The sequence below is a fragment of the Fukomys damarensis genome, unplaced genomic scaffold, assembly GCF_012274545.1.
Source record: "Fukomys damarensis isolate Sample0158 unplaced genomic scaffold, DMR_v1.0_HiC HiC_scaffold_20, whole genome shotgun sequence".
Lineage (NCBI taxonomy): Eukaryota > Metazoa > Chordata > Mammalia > Rodentia > Bathyergidae > Fukomys > Fukomys damarensis.
Window position 1 is genome coordinate 19,812,586 of NW_022900932.1, and position 15,852 is coordinate 19,828,437.

At 41.0% G+C, this 15,852-nt stretch overlaps 1 protein-coding gene and 1 pseudogene across 2 annotated transcripts in view; one reads left to right on the forward strand and one right to left on the reverse strand.

Annotated features, from left to right (window-relative positions):
• Sgpl1 (sphingosine-1-phosphate lyase 1) overlaps nucleotides 1-15,852 on the reverse strand; it is a 43,585-nt gene that overhangs the window by 10,397 nt on the left and 17,336 nt on the right. For both annotated transcript variants that reach the window (XM_019204975.2, XM_019204976.2), the window contains 4 exons: nucleotides 12,628-12,695; nucleotides 8,149-8,296; nucleotides 5,581-5,657; nucleotides 3,703-3,831 (listed from right to left, as the gene is read on the reverse strand). In XM_019204975.2, the coding sequence (XP_019060520.1) occupies nucleotides 3,703-3,831; nucleotides 5,581-5,657; nucleotides 8,149-8,296; nucleotides 12,628-12,695 (422 nt within the window). The remainder of the gene's footprint in view (nucleotides 1-3,702; nucleotides 3,832-5,580; nucleotides 5,658-8,148; nucleotides 8,297-12,627; nucleotides 12,696-15,852) is intronic.
• LOC104850785 lies at nucleotides 8,936-11,456 on the forward strand (annotated as a pseudogene).

A 15,852-nucleotide genomic window follows, 5' to 3' on the forward strand; every position in this document is an offset into this window, starting at 1 on the left:
TTTTTTTTTTTTTTTTTTTTTTTTTTTTTTTTTTTTTTGGTACTGGGGATCAAACTCAGGACCTTACACTTGTGAGGCAGGTAGGGCGGAACCTGTGAGCTAAATCCCTGGTCCCCGCCCCCACAAAAAGTTATTATTTTTTAAGTGAAGCAAAAGTTTTTCTAAAGGCAGGCCTAGCCTTATACAGATTTATAATAGACAAATTTCTTTGCCAGAGTTGAAACAAAGACATAGAAGTCTTTTCAGTCATCCTATTTCTCTCTCTAGACTACACTCACAAAAGCAGAGGCCAGTCTATGACAACATTCCCAGCACTTAGCCTAGTAGCTGACAATTAACAGACCCTCAGTCAAAATTTCTTGCCGTCTGACTGGATCAGTAAACCATGACCAACACAAGTATGTCACAGCCGCATGGCTATCTTTTAACATCCAAGAATGAATTAATTTCAAAGCAAACACAAGGCTATCAACACTGAATTAATAGGGCATCCTTTTAAATTTACCATTTCTGAAGAGTCAAACAACATTAGGTTTTTCCTCTCAAAGACAAGAAAACCAGACCCTAAGCAATTCATTCAATGTCACCTATTAATATCTGGTGATTAAAAGTAAAACAATTTATGCTTTGGTCTTTAGTGAAGTATACAGTGAGATAGAATGAGACAGTGGTTATTAAACTTTCCTCATTTCCAAATACAGCACAAAAATACCACTGGATATGGAATCAGAGTGGTCAATTACTCAGAAAAGTTAAGTCAAGTTTTGACTCATGAAGCTGTCATGAAACATGTGACCCTCATCCACAAGATAATTTGTTTGTAGGTTTCTTCACTTCTATGCTGGGAAAGACAAAGTGCTTACAGTTGAGACCTGCTCTACAAATCAGCACCACGTCCTGTGGTCTAGCACAAGACCTTGGAATGTCACACGAGGAGCCGAACCAGCTGTGAAGGAAACACGGGAAGAACCCGCAAGGCCAAGTCCCCAGCTCAGTGATCTCTTACTAAGATCTGGGAAATGACCTAAGCAAAAGTATTTCCAAAGCTCTGGTCACTCACTTTGCGCGCCCTTCCTTACATTCAGGCCAATAACTAATTAAATCAACATCATTATTTTTACTAGGCAAAACCCTCGGCACTTTGACTATAAAAGCAGGAATACTTAAATTCTACTTCTAATTTTAAATTCTGATCCCTAAATTCTGTGTTTTAAAATGCTGTAACTGTTCCACTTCCCTATACCTTTTATACCTAAAGAAAGACAGAAAGTGGGAAGAAAATGGCATCTTCAGTTAACTACTGCTTGTGTTACTTTGAGTTTTTCTAGCACACATATGAACTCCCAAACGTATTTATTTCAGAAAGTTAAGAAATTGTCTTTCAAATCTTTTTGGATCTGCTGGCATTTACCTGAGCCAAAAAGTTCCACATGAGAACCTACTTTATCTTGGTACTTTGTTGCCTCTCATCCACTATAACTGAGGCAAATGAAGTTAATAATAGGAAAGATCAATTAAGGTTGAAAAACAAAGAATGAGGAAAGTTTAAGACCCTTAGGAATACCTGGTCTTCTTGCATCCTACCTCTGAACACTGAACTCTGTCTTCACCAAAAGCAGCTTCAGAGAAACAGAAATCAAAATAGACCCTAAAGGAGGAGAAAAAGAAGGAAGGAGACAGGAAAAGAGAGAGACTCAAATAATACCAGAGCTACTAGTTCTCTTATGGAAGTCTGAATATTACCAGACTCTAACATTTCCTGATCCCCATCACAACCATTAAGAAAGTCATAATGGGACCAGGGATTTAGCTCAGTGGTTCCGCTGCCTGCTTCGCAAGTGCAAAAAACAAACAAACAAACAAGCAAAAAAAAACAGTAAGTCATAATGGCACTGACAGGACTGAATTACAGCAACTCAAAAAGTGTCTAGGGTTGGGTTTCCATATTAAAATGGAAGACTGAAACTCATTCACAGAGTTCCTTTCCCTTAATAGCTGAGAGAATGAACAAAAACTAAACAAATAAAAAGACTCAAAACCTGTAATGAACAAAAACTAAACAAAAAGACTCAAAACCTGTAATAACAACCACCAAATAAAGAAAAAGAAGTAAGATAATGCAATAAACTTCAAATATTGGAAATTGAGAAAAGGAAAGAGAAGGGGGACAGGAGTGGAGGGGCAGAAGAGGACAAAGGAGGAAGGGGACCGGGCAACAAAGGGGCAGCAAAGAAGGGGGAGAAAGGGAGGGAGGAAAGGAAAGAGAGGAAGCGTTGACAAGCTAGGCTCAGTGGTACAAACCTGTAATCCCAGCTACCTGGGAGGCTGAGGCATAGGATTTCAACTTCAAGAAGAGCCTAGGCAACTTAGCAAGATCATGTCTCAATAAACAAGAAGGAAAGAAGGAAGGAGGGAGGGAGGGACGGAAGGAGGAATGGGCTGGGAGTGCAGCTCAGGGGCAGAGTGACTGCCTAGCACGCACAACGTCCAGGATTCAATCCCAGTTACTGGGGTGGGGGTGGAATGAAAGGAAAGAAAAAAGAGGAAGAGTGATGCACAGAAGCTGCAGAAGCACAGTAAAACAGTTCTTAACCTGCTCTGGAAAATAGGGCACTGGGGCGCTGCAAAGACCCTGAGAGTTCTGAGTCCCCAAAATCTTCAGAAAAGCAAACAGAAGGGGTTCCCCTATCTTCCTTCTCTTTTGATCAGTGAGTGGTGGACATGGTTGTCAAGGAAAATTAGCAAAATGAGAAGAGAATATCATGCCTGCCCCCTGAGTGAAAGTTTCAGGAGTGCAGGATGAAACAAAACAAGAATCCAAGTTCAAAATGTATTCAGCTATCCCGACTGGGCAGAAAGAAAATAAGAGAAGCTCTGAAGAACAGACTCAGAAATTCTAACACAGACAGAACAAAGCTTTAGCTACATTCTGCCTCTAATCAGACGGTGGCAGACAAGCAGTCCACTCACTACCTTCTCTTCAGAACAAAGAGACCGTTTAGAAAGGGCCGCCCCAGTACGGGCCAAGATAAAGAAAACAGTAACTGTGCAAAAAGACTAAAGGAGAAGGGGAAAGTGGGTGTGTGCAGCGTTCAGACAAGAGCCCAGCTCAGAGGGAACAGAAGGCAATTCCTCAAAACTTTTTCACTCCAGATTTTCAAGGAAACAAGAATTCAAAGACTGAACAATGAAGCAACAGAGTAAGACTACAGACCTAAAAATAAAAAGTAGCAAATGGCACCAAAGCAGAACTAATAAATACGCCAGGAATGACAAGGAACCTAATAAACACTGCTGAGGATAAAAATACTGATTTAAAGAGAAAAAAGTTTAAGTTTTTAAATCTCACTCAACCTGGATCTTTCCACAATAATCATATATTTACTTGTACTACTGAGACCGAACCCAGAAAGCACTAAGGTACATCCCAGGCCATCTATGAGACCAGTTTGAAGCTGCTCAAACTGACCTCAAGTTTGATTCTCCTGCCTTAATCTCTAGAGAAGCTGGGATTAAAGATGGACATGAGCCACCTCACCCAGCTTTCATTTTTTACATATAAAAATGGGATTGAATTTAGGACATTGGGCATGCTAGGGCAGCACTCTACCACTGAGCTACGTCCTCAACCAGAAATGTAGGAACCCTCCCATTTTAAGCTCAAGAAGTTAAGATTATTTGATGCTATCTGCACATACTTACACATCCACAAGAATCCGGTCCCCCATTGAACAAGGAACATGCCATCCTCACAATTTCTGCCTCTATTTTACGTAGTCCTGGGAAAATATCCGGATGCAATGGGTTACTCCATGCAAAATTCCCATACGCCTGTGAGAAATGCAAGATGTGAGTTAAGACTGCTATTACAGTGCAGAGGACAAAGACTCATGCACTAAATGTAAGTTTCAAAGTAATGAGCCCAAATCTAGAAAGCTAGAAAAGCTAATATAAGTTCTTCAACTTGAAGAAAATCAAAATACAGTGGAAGAGACAGACATACAAATAAGTTATTTTACAATGTGATAAGGGAAGAAGTATACAGTTAAAAGCAGACACCAACAGATCTTTTTTGATGTCATAGCTCTGCCCGTTGTTTTTAGCTGTGTACATCAAATAACTCTGAGGCTCAGTTTCCTCCCATGCAAAAAGGGATAATCACGTGACTTAAGTTACAGAGTTCTAGAAGTAAGTAAACGACGTACTACATGCAAAACACTGTAGAGTGCTTGGCACAGGCTGCTAGTGTTACTGAGGGCAAGATCAGATTTACGTGCACTAAGAGACCCCAAGGATGGAATAACACATGTTCACTGCTTTTGGAGGGGTCTGTTAAGTGGAACCCTGAGAGGTGAATAGAAATTCATCATGAGGAACAGGTGGAATGAAGAGAGGAAGGAAAGAAGACAGAGTGAGGATTTAGTAAACAGAGACAGGAGCTCAGTGTTCACGTGGGATGGTAAGCGAGAGGAAGCTGACTCGTGGAGGGACTCATACACCCTGCCACACAACACCCTGTGCTTTACTCTGCAGAAAATGAGGAACTATTAAAAGACTTTAAGCATAGAAGTAAACTGTAACACTGAGTAAGTTACGCAGTTTCTTAATAATCACACACAAAGACCTGAGCGATCATCAGTCCAACCCCAATTCTAAGTGACAAAGTGGGTTTCAAAACTAAATTTGATTAGGGTTGGGATAATCAAAGTGCTAAAGCACTTGTCTGGCGTGTGCAACACACTAGGTTCAATCCCCAGCATCACACACACACAATTTGATTTTATCAGAAATGGAGGAAGCTACAGACCATTCTAAAGTCAACAAAGACTGAGAACGATCTAATGTACAGTGGACCCTGGAGTTACAACTGGCCTGACGTGAACAACTTGGGTTACGACCAGAATTTTAGTTTTAACTTCCAAAGTCTTGAGTTATGACTTGAATGCCAGCCAACCATCCAGATCATCTCAGACACAGATTAACCTTTAAAGAGTTTGTGGAAGGAACATTTACAACATCCTTTCCTGTGTGGGGTTAACGGAGAAATCCCGGACCAATGTCTAAGGACACTGAGATCTGCCTGTATATAGGAGAAAGACTTTGAAAGCTGTGTAGAGAAGCCTAAGCCTTCAACTGACCAACCTGAGTTGCAACCAGCCCTTGGGAATGAACTGAGTTCATAAGTCAAGGGTCCACTGAATGAGACTACAATCATTTCAGGTCACGTGATACGAGGAAATTATGACTGTGTCTCTGTCTTGTCTCTTCTTACTAAATAATCCATCTACCACTAAAAATTTCAACTGACAGACTACCTTACCTAGTAATATGCCTTCTCTACAAGATCTCCGTAAAGCGTAGAAATATAACAGTTTACTTTTTTCCAGAAAATATCTCTGACAGTATTATACTTATGTGCTCGTTAGGATGAAGGGAGCCTTTCTGAACCTCTATGATTTTATTCAACAATAAGCTTTTCTTATGTAAGTTGTTCTGATGACAAAAGGAAGGAAGAAAACTGAGGTCAAGTACACTTGGAAAGTGCCCACACACACACATCCCTCCAGCCCTGGAGTTCACCTGCACAAGCAGCTCCGTAAGCTTCTCCTCCCCACTGTACACAGCTCCTGAGGCCTTCCCTTCTTGCCAAACACCATCTGCAGAGAGAGTCAAGGACACCCCGTCACCAGGGAGACAGAGGAGATATGAAGAAACCACTCTGGGCCCAAAAGAGGAAGCCCAATGTAGATCTTATATTAAATCATGAAAGAGTTGGGCTGGGTAAGGTTCCGCCACCTGCCTCACATATGAAAGGTCCCTAGTTCAATCCCCAGTACCAAAAAAAAAGAATTTCAACAAAAATCTACTGTCACAAAATAAAGAAGACTGTCAATTAATGACAACAGTGTGAAAAGATACTAACAGCACTGAGGTGCAACAAAGATAGTCCAGTGTAATGCTGTCCTCATCCTCACCAGCCTTCTCCCAGCAGAAAAACTATCCTTTGCCTATACTTATTTTCTGTTCTCTACATAGCTTTAAAGTGACCTTTTCCTTATTTCCCTTCCCATCCAGTCACAGGAAGTGTGGGAGCTAATGTGAACAAAGGTGACAGAAAAGAGCGAGACCAAAGTGTGGAATCTCGTACACTATCATCAGTGGAGCCATTGATGAAGGATGAGTCACATGCACCCATCTCAGGACCCTTCCATCTCCCAAGCCTGGAACCCAGACAGAAGTAGCCACCCGTGACCAGTAAGGTATGCCATAGCATTCAAGATCAGGCACACAGTCACCCCTGGGAGAAAGATGAGAACGGCTCCTGACCGGAAAACAGGGTCAGACTTTCCACATCCTGGTCCTGGTGTTCCTACAGAGATATTCTACATTATACCAACAAATCTATTTATGTGGGTGTTTTGGGTCTTTTTGTTGCAACATAGCTGTGCCCTACTGAAAGTGGGCAGTGAGAAAGCTATCACGGAATACAGGAACTGAAAATGCAAATATGGTAGTCACGGGCCTACAAAGCAAAACTCTTCTTCAGGTTAGCAAGACAGCAGAAGGCTGAGCAGAAGATACGCAGACGTCCCCCTCTCCTGCAGCAACTGCAGAGCTCCAGCCTGCTACCAGTTTGAATTTCTCTCTGCCCCTGAACGACACTGCTGTATTATGCACGTCTTATGCAGACCACCAGCCTTTCAAGAATGGGCTATTGGCCTCGTGGCCTATTCTTCTCCTTTGCTAGAGAGTAGGACAAGTGACATGATTTAGAAATTAATGGGGAAAAAAATCAGATGACAGCAACCAGCCCTCGTAATAACAGAACTCTTTCATATACAGATCACAGGCACTAACTCCTGAACTGTATCATCACATCCAAGGTCGAGAATTCAGCACGTATTGATTAGAAACACAATGTGGTATCCTAGACTGGATATTAGAACAGACAAAAGGGTATTTATAGGAAAACTGATTAAACAGAATTTATAGTTTGGGCAACAGCACATACCAATGTTCATTTTTTAGCTTTGATAAATGTACCATGGCTATGGAAGTTCTTAATATCAGGAGATGAATGAAGGGCACACCGGAAATCTCTACATCATCATTGCTCTTTTTCTGTTAAATCTAAAATTAGGCCAAACTAAAAAGCTTATTTTTAAAAAAGTATTTATAATATGAACATAATCTAAAAATCATGTATGTTTGTATTAACAGCAAAAGTAGTTAACATGTATTAAACATTAGGTACCATCCAACATGTGAGGCACCATACAACATTTCTATGTATGATCTCATTTAATCCCCTTAATCATCCTTTCAGGAAAGCAGATTGCAGAGACACAGAAAATGTGGCACAGAGAAGGTAAATAACTCTCCGAAGGTGACAATTCAGGCAGCAAAACCAGGCTGTGAATCCAGGCTAACTCACGGCTTATACTCTTAAACGTTGAGCTACCTGGTGTTCTCCTTCCCTCGGGTTCTCATGCGTATGTATGTATAAGCTCACACAAACACTGCTGACGTGCTGAGACACACACAGATCCCTACAGTCCACCTCTAGATACAGACCTAAACGGATCTATCCACTTAGGTCTACCAAGATATGGATCATCTGTGTTCCTCTTTGGATGATGGCATTCTAGTGACTTTCTTTTGTACTTTCATAGCGATTCCATAAACCTGTATTTCATTTCTATTTAGATTCTTTCTAAAAACACAAATATATCTATTTTATTCATGTTTACAAAAAGAAATGAAACTAAATTCCACTCTCTCTGAGATTTGAATGCTTTAAACAAATAAATGATGAGCTAGATGTGGTGGTGCACACCTCTAATCTCAGCACTGGGAGGGAGGCTGAGGCAGGAGGATTGCTGCACGTGAGGCCAGCCTAGACTACGTAGTGAGTTCAAGAGCAGTCTCAACTGTATAGCAAGACGCTGTCTCTAAAACAAAACAAAAGAAAATACAAAGATGAATCTAAATTTTTCAAATATGAAATTCAGTCCTTGAAACAAGAGTGGGTCCTCCTGAACCCAGGGAGCAGGGATGAGTTATTCTTAACCTCCTAAGCAAGCAGTAAAGGACAGCAAAAGCAGCCACACTGAGGAGGCAGCAGCACGCCTACCCCAAATGCCTTACCCATGGAGCTGTACTCCTTGAGTCTCTCCAAGACTGCTGTTGTGCTCAGACCCTGGGCTGGCAGGACTCTCACATAGTCTTTATCCACTTTCAGGTACTGCAAGTGCTTCCCAAGGTCCTTCGTGATCTTGTCTAATTCTTTCTGAATCTTCAAGCATAAGAAAAAAAGGAAACAAGATGAAAGGATGTAGTTCAGAAAGCAGAGGCCAGTATGACACCTAATCAACTGCCCAATGCTCGGCATTACACACGGGCTACTGAACTGGGATGCTATTTCTTTCTTAAAGAGTTTAGATCTTTTGACTGTTTAGCCAGCATGTGCAACAGCCTCTGAGAATTTTAAAAAGCCAACCTTTGGGGGCTGGCAATTTAACTCAGTGATACAGTGCTTGCCTCACAAGCACAAGGCCCTAGGTTTGACCTCTAGGGGGCAAAAAAAAAAAAAAGTCAACTTTCTAACAGTCAAAGAGTTACTGAATTTCCTCACACCTTTTCTCTGCCATGTTGACATCAGCACTGCTTTACTTGGTTTGCATTTGCTGAAGTCAGCACTCATCTTCATGCAGTATTTGTACCTCAGTATTTGTAGCCTTGGGAGCAGCTACAAATGTACCCATATGCATGAAAGCATCAAAGGCAGAGCCATGCAGCCAGCCATGATGCAGTAAAAGGGACTCCAGTCGTTACGCAAGTGATAAGCCACTTTGATACGCACAGTGCACACCTGGAATCTGGAGGTCCCAAACAAGCTCCTGTGCACAAGCACACAGCATGGAGCACTGCCAGAATGGCTGCATTAATTCTCAAGCTGCTGCCGACAGTGTGTATTGTCTGACTCGGAAATGCTAGGAGGAATGAGGGTCTTTCTACTACTTGTAATTTGTCAGCTGTGGTTACTTCTTTCATCCTTATAATGGCAACCTGGGAGCCATTCGCTTTCATTCACTCACTCACTTGGTTAGCAAATATTTGCTGAACTGCAGCCCAAGGACACACAGTGAACAAAACAAACTGAGGTAGTGGGTACACAGTGGTAAAACCTCTTGGTCTCGTGAGTCTTACTTTTGCAAGAGAGACAGAAAATGAAAGTCACATAAGACAAAGTTCAGGATCAGAGGGGGAAGAATCTGTGGAGCAGAGTAAGGAGGGAAGCAGAACAGCAGGGGCCACTACTTAGGTTAAAAGATTTTTGGGTGGCAAATTTGAGGCTACATGACAAAATGCTATGGCTTTCAGCAATGCATTTATTAAACTGTGATGCCCAAAATCTCACTGTTTTTGTTTTATTTTGTTTTGTTTTTGAGACAGGGTCTCACAATGTAGGTGAGACTGCCCTGGAACTCACTATGTGGCCCAGGCTGGTCTCGAACTCAAAGCAATCCTCCTGCCTCAGCCTCCCAAGTGCTGGAATTACAGGCGTGTGCCACCACGCCTGGTCCAAAATCTCACTCTGAACTACTTATGTTTTCTCAGCCCTAGTCCCTGATGATTAAAGTCTTAAATGTGCTCCCAACAAAACCACAAGGAAAGCCACTCCTCTGAAGCATGTCTACAACAGCCTATCATGCCAGCACCAGCAGGCAGCAGAGTTCACACCCTTTGGTAATATGGAGTGGAAATGTCTGTAGAGTTGGAAACAAAAAAATTACACTGCACCCATGGTGACCACATAAATAGGAGCAAACTATGTGAACTTCCATGCACCGACTATGCTGTTGTCAAAAAAAAAAAAAAAAAAAAAAAAAAAAACAGACCAAAAGAAATGTACAGTGACAGGACTATTGGAGAGCTTGGTGAGTGCCTTCTCACCCCCAGTCCTTGCCTCACAGGTTCTAACCCACTAGTCAATTTAAATTTCTTCAAAACATTTATTTCAAAATGAAATTATTATATATTCATTTGTGTTCTGTCTTTTCTACTGAAATACTGCATAACTTCCACAACAGGCAGGGCTTGATCTTGTTTACCACCATCACCTCAGCACTCAAAAAAGTGCCTGGCACTGAGCAAGTGCTCGACAAATGTGGTAATAAGCGGACAACTGAGGTAACTTTTCTCTAAGCCTCAGAATCTGCTTTTGAAAAAATACAGGGCCATCTCAAAGGATCTTTCAGTGTATTTACTTGTCTCAAAATTGTGAAATGGAAGGACTAAGTGAGAAGGATAAAAACAGAAAACATCCAGGGATGCAAAGGGGAAATCCTGCTATCCTTTGTGACACAGTAACATTTCTTTCCTCACCCCAGGACACTTAAGGCCAAAAGTAAAAGAAAACTTGAAGGCTGGTTAAGCTGGAATAGAACCAAAGGAGAGCTGAGGAGCAGGGCAGGCTGCTCGGGGAGAGGACAGCACCAAGGACACCTCTGGTTACCTTACCACTTGCACAGGATCTGCCCTGTTTATCATCACCTGCCTGCAATAAAAAAGGTCACAGGGGATATCTTATTCAGTGTGGGTGAGGGCAAAGAGGAAGCACTGAAGACAGCAAGCAGTGCAAAGAGCAAGGGAATACCTTATCTTTTTAAGTTTCTAAACCTAGGGCGGGAAAACTATAGCAAAGGGCCAAAGCCAGTCTGTTTTTTGGGAATAGTGTTTCCCAGAAATATACTCAGGCTCATTCCTTACAACCCATCCTCTTCTTGCTTCTAGACACTACACAGCTTGCAGAGATTAAAATGTTTCCTGTCCAGTCTTTTACAGAAAGCTGGCTAACCCAATTTAATCCCTAATATTTAAATTTAGCCCATCCAAATAGTGTTTCAAAGAATAACACTTTATCTGCCACCTGCCTCACAAGCACAAGGTCCTGAGTTCAATCCCCAGCACCAATAAATAAATAACACTTCAGGTCCAAGGATGTAGCTCAATGGCACTGCCCCGCCTGACAAGTGTAACGTCCTGAGTTTGATCCCCGGTACCAAAAAAAATTAAGAATAACACTTTAGGGAGTCAAGCAGTGTGAAGAAGAGGCGAGAACGACACCCGGATTGACCAAAACCGCACGCCGCTGCATCTCACATCCAGTGCCTGCATCCATCACCACCACGCCCAAGAAAAAGGCTGAAGGGGACGCAGAAGGCAACAAAGCCAAGGTGAAGGACAAACCACAGAGAAGATAAGATCTGCAAGGCTGCCTGCGAAACCAGCTCCTCCAAACCTGAAAAGGCCCCTGCAAAGAAGGGAAAGAGGGTACCCAAAGGAAAAGGGGGAAAGCTGATGCTGACAAGGATGGGAATGACCCTGCAGAAAATGGAGATGCAAAAACAGACCAGGCACAAAAAGCTGAAGGCTCTGGTGGTGCCAAGTGAAGTGTGTGCATTTTTGACAACTGTGTACTTCTGGTGACTGTACAGTTTGAAATATTATTTTTTATCAAGTTTTATAAAAATGCAGAATTTCATCTTACTTTTTTAAAAGTTATGTTGTTAGCACAAAGAACACTTCATTGTTGTTTTCTGGGGAAGGAGCATATGTCACTAGTACAATGTTTCCAAAGCTGGACTGATGTGGGAAAGCACCTTTCCCTGCTAGTTTTCAGAAATTTCCTCTTGGCTCCCAGGAGGAGGGAGTCCCTGTAACCACCTCGGCACAAATACCTTGTGGTACAGGTAAACTCCCGTTCATTTATGTCCCCCTTCCCTCTGCCATCAGCACAGACTTAACTCCCTTAAGCCCAGAGACCTATTGAGACCTGAGTGCCAAAAATGGATGTTGCCAGTGTGTTACGCATTCTGGATTTGCCAGTGACGTTGAGATGCTGTCCCATAAGACCAATGGTTTCCTCTGCTAGACGGCAGATCTTCAGACCAATTCTGCCACTTTCATTTCATTTTCTGAAAATCAGGGTCGGCTTGTGAAAGGTGTTAAACAACATGCTAAAAGTGAAGTGTCAACCCTCACTCTAAGCTTTTCCTACTCAGAGCATCAAATGAAGACTTTGTTGGATTTTATAGTGGTTTTCTGATCTTTGGTAGTCCATCCAAGAAGGGAGTTTGAAAGTTACTGTATACTCTTAACAATTGTGTGCCCATGTCCTGCCTGAAATACCATGGCTATTTATGAAAAGTATCTTTAATAAAACTGGATAAAGTTTGGAGAAAAAAAAAGAATAACACTTTAGTCAAATTTTCGAATTTCAAATTACTCTTCTTCAACAGATCTCTCATTATATGTTGAAGAAATGGTTAAGTCAAGGTTTCCCCAACCTTCGCCATTTAACATCTTAAGAGGATGAATCTCTGCTGTAGGGCTATGCTGTGCAAGGTACAGTATTTCAGACACCCCAGCCTCTCCCCACTAGACGCCAGTGGTACTCCACTGGAGTCATGGCAACCTAGACTGTTTCCAAACACTGCCAATGTCCCCTGGAGGTGGGAGACAGAATCAGCCTCTCCTCTGTGAACAGCAAGTTTAGCAAATAGGAAGAAAGAGTTATGATTACCAAGGTGGGGAAGAAAGGCCTAAATAGCAGCCACTTACCTTGCTACCAAGAAACGGCATCTTCCTCACCAGCCTAAAAAATTTCTTTTTAAGCCTTGACCATAAGCCTACAAGAAACAAAGGTTCTATTATTCCAATGTATTTTCATGGATATGACCTGCCTGCTAGTCAATAGATTATTCACTGTGCCTCTCACAACTTCACCTCCTTTCACATTGCAACACACCTTTTAATTTTCTGAATAAATAATAATTTACATGGTCCAGAATGTATTTAAAAAATAACCATTCACACAGTGACTTCATTCCATCTCTTTCATTTTTCTCACAGATTTTACCCTGCCCCCAGATTAAACAAATCTAATTTCCAGCATATTCTTCCAGTTATTTACATACATATAAGTAATGATAAAGATATATGCTTATTTCTCTCCATTTTAATACAAAAGGTAGCATAACCGAGCACCGAGCACTGTATGAGACCTTATTTTTCTCAGAAATATTACCTTAAAAGATCAGTGTTGCCCCATTCATTTTACTAGCTACAGATTATTTCATTATTTAGAAGTACCATAATCTAAGAACCTACTCCTTACTGATAAATTACAGGTTGTTTCTAGTATTTGCTATTGCAATCTATGCTGAAATAAATAACCCTGTAAATATACTATACTGCATTCACATAAGTATATCCACAAACAAATGTGCAGGAGGAGAACTGCTGGGTCAAATGATACATGTACTCCAGAAACTTTCCCCTGGTTTCCAGATTCCCAATGCTTCTTATCCTTGTCCCGAAGAAATGACCAACCTATAGTTTTTCAGGATCTATGTTCTCATCTCTCATCAAACACAGATACTAGCAACATTTTCTGGACCTAAAAACCACCTGAAAATCACGGATACCATAATCCATTCTGTCAGGCTGTGTAAGGATAGAGAATTGTGTTTGACAGGAGTCAATTATAATTATAAATGCAGGGCCGGGGATTTAGCTCAGTGGTTCTACCACCTGCCTCGCAAGTACAAGGTCCCAAGTTCGATCCCCAGTACCTCCCCCCAAAAAAGAACATGTTATATATATACACACACACAAATGCAATTATAATAAATGTATAAAGTTATAAATAAATGTGTACTATAAATAAAATTATAAGTAATTTATACTTTATAAATTAAATATATAGTGATAAACTATAAATACATGGTATCAAACTAGACTGCTTAATGTACTCACATTCAATAACTGACTCTGACAAAAGCATTTCGAGACTGGTCTAGAAAGCTTTATATACAACCTGAGTGACATAAAAGGCAACTGACCATCAGGGCATGACAACTTGCTCAAGGCCACAGATCACAGCAGTGACAGCAAGATTTAAGTAAAGTCTTACCTTTTTTAGTTCACAACTCTATAATGCTTCAAATGCACAGTAGGAATGTTCTGTTATCCCACAGGATTTCTAAGACTCTAGACCTGGCTTTTATCCTAAGCATGAAATGAGTATGAACCTTTACCGTGTTCCTAAGGCAATCTGAGCATTCCATCTTCCCACTCCATAGCAATTTAAAAAAGGAGTTTGTTCAGCTAAAACAAAAAGTGCCTGTGAAAAAACAACCATGATTGTCTCCTTGCAGCTTACAAATTCTGTCTGTGACTAGCTGGGTCAGGAATTTCCATGCTTATTTGACCCTGGGGAAACAGTGCTTAACGTGCTGTTCAAGATGCCCTGCAAGAAAACAGAGAGTTGGTCGCCTCCCCTCACAGAAAGCTGGTTTCTGTTGATAAATGATGGATAACTTCATAGTTAAATTCAACACTGAAGCACTAAGAAGTAAGCTTTGAGTTGATAATCACAGAGCAGAATTCAGGACAAGACAGAGCCTAGGGAAGTGGCTAACATCTGCCTACGATCTTGCTGTTCCCAGTTCTTAAAGTATGCTCTACCCTTTGTTCCAGAGTTACTCATCTCTAACTTAACACGACTCCAGATTTCAGCTGCTTCTACTACAATACACTAAAAGTAACTTGACCATTCAGCAATTCATAGCATACTGCTACCTGAGCAAGGTACTGAAAATAAAATAGCAAGTCTATCAAAATTATCTCTGATCTGGGCCAGGGATTTAGCTCAGTGGCAATGCACCTGCCTTGCAGGCTCAAGGTCCTGAGTTTGATATCTAGTACCAAAAAAAAAAAAAAAATTAAAAAATTATCCCTGATCTTTGGAGGAAAGCTATTCTTATCTGTATCTGAAATTCAATTTGAAAAATCACAAAATAAAAATTGTTCTGTGTCCTCTGCCGTATAAAACTGTCAATATTCAAAAATTTTTGACGCCTAAAATCTGTACTTTCTATAGTTCAACCTGATTTAGATCAGACCTAGATGCCTTTAGAAGCAAGATTTTAATTTTCTTTTTCTTTTTTTTTTTCCTTTCTTTCTTTTTTTTTGGTACCAGGGATCGAACTCGGGTCCCTGTGCTTGCAAGGCAAGTGGCAGAACCACTGAACTAAATCCCTGGCCCTTAATTTTCTTTCTATGGCTGATCCATATTGTCTAAACTTCCTACAGTGAACACGTTTGGAGTTTGTAATGAGATACATATTACTAAAATACCTTGGAGTTCAGCCACAAAGATCTTTACTATTTTGCTACTAATATTTTCTCATGGAATGTTTACAGCCAGCATATTCCTTTTTGAACAAGAAAGGCAGGAAAGCTCTACTGGGACCCAAGATGGCAGTGCATCTGCTACCAGCTAAGCAAAATGCACGGCAACGAAAGTGAGAATCTACCCAGAAAAATACAAAGCATGTGGCGTAATACGTATATTAACTAGCTCGATTTAGCTGTTCCCATGATGCACACATAATCCAAAATAGCATGTTGTACTTGATAAATGCATGCAAATTTTACTTGTCAACGAAAATAATTAGCTTTTTTTAAAATTAAGGACTCAAATACCTAATGTTAGTATTCATCGTGGCAAATAAATACAAATCCCAAGATCTCTAAATTTAATCTGGTTTCATAAATGCAGTACTTCTACAAGAAAAGGACATTGCTTCTATTTGCACAGTGAGGTGCCTACACGCTCTGTCTGCACTCCGCAATGTGCTCGGCATGAAGCCAGTCATTTTTTTCAGACAAGATCCCCATAAGTCACTAAATTGCCCAAAGTAGGCTCAAATTTGTGATCCCTTGTCTCAGCCTGAGTGCTGGGATGACAGGTATGTACCACCCCGCCCAGCTTATGTTTTT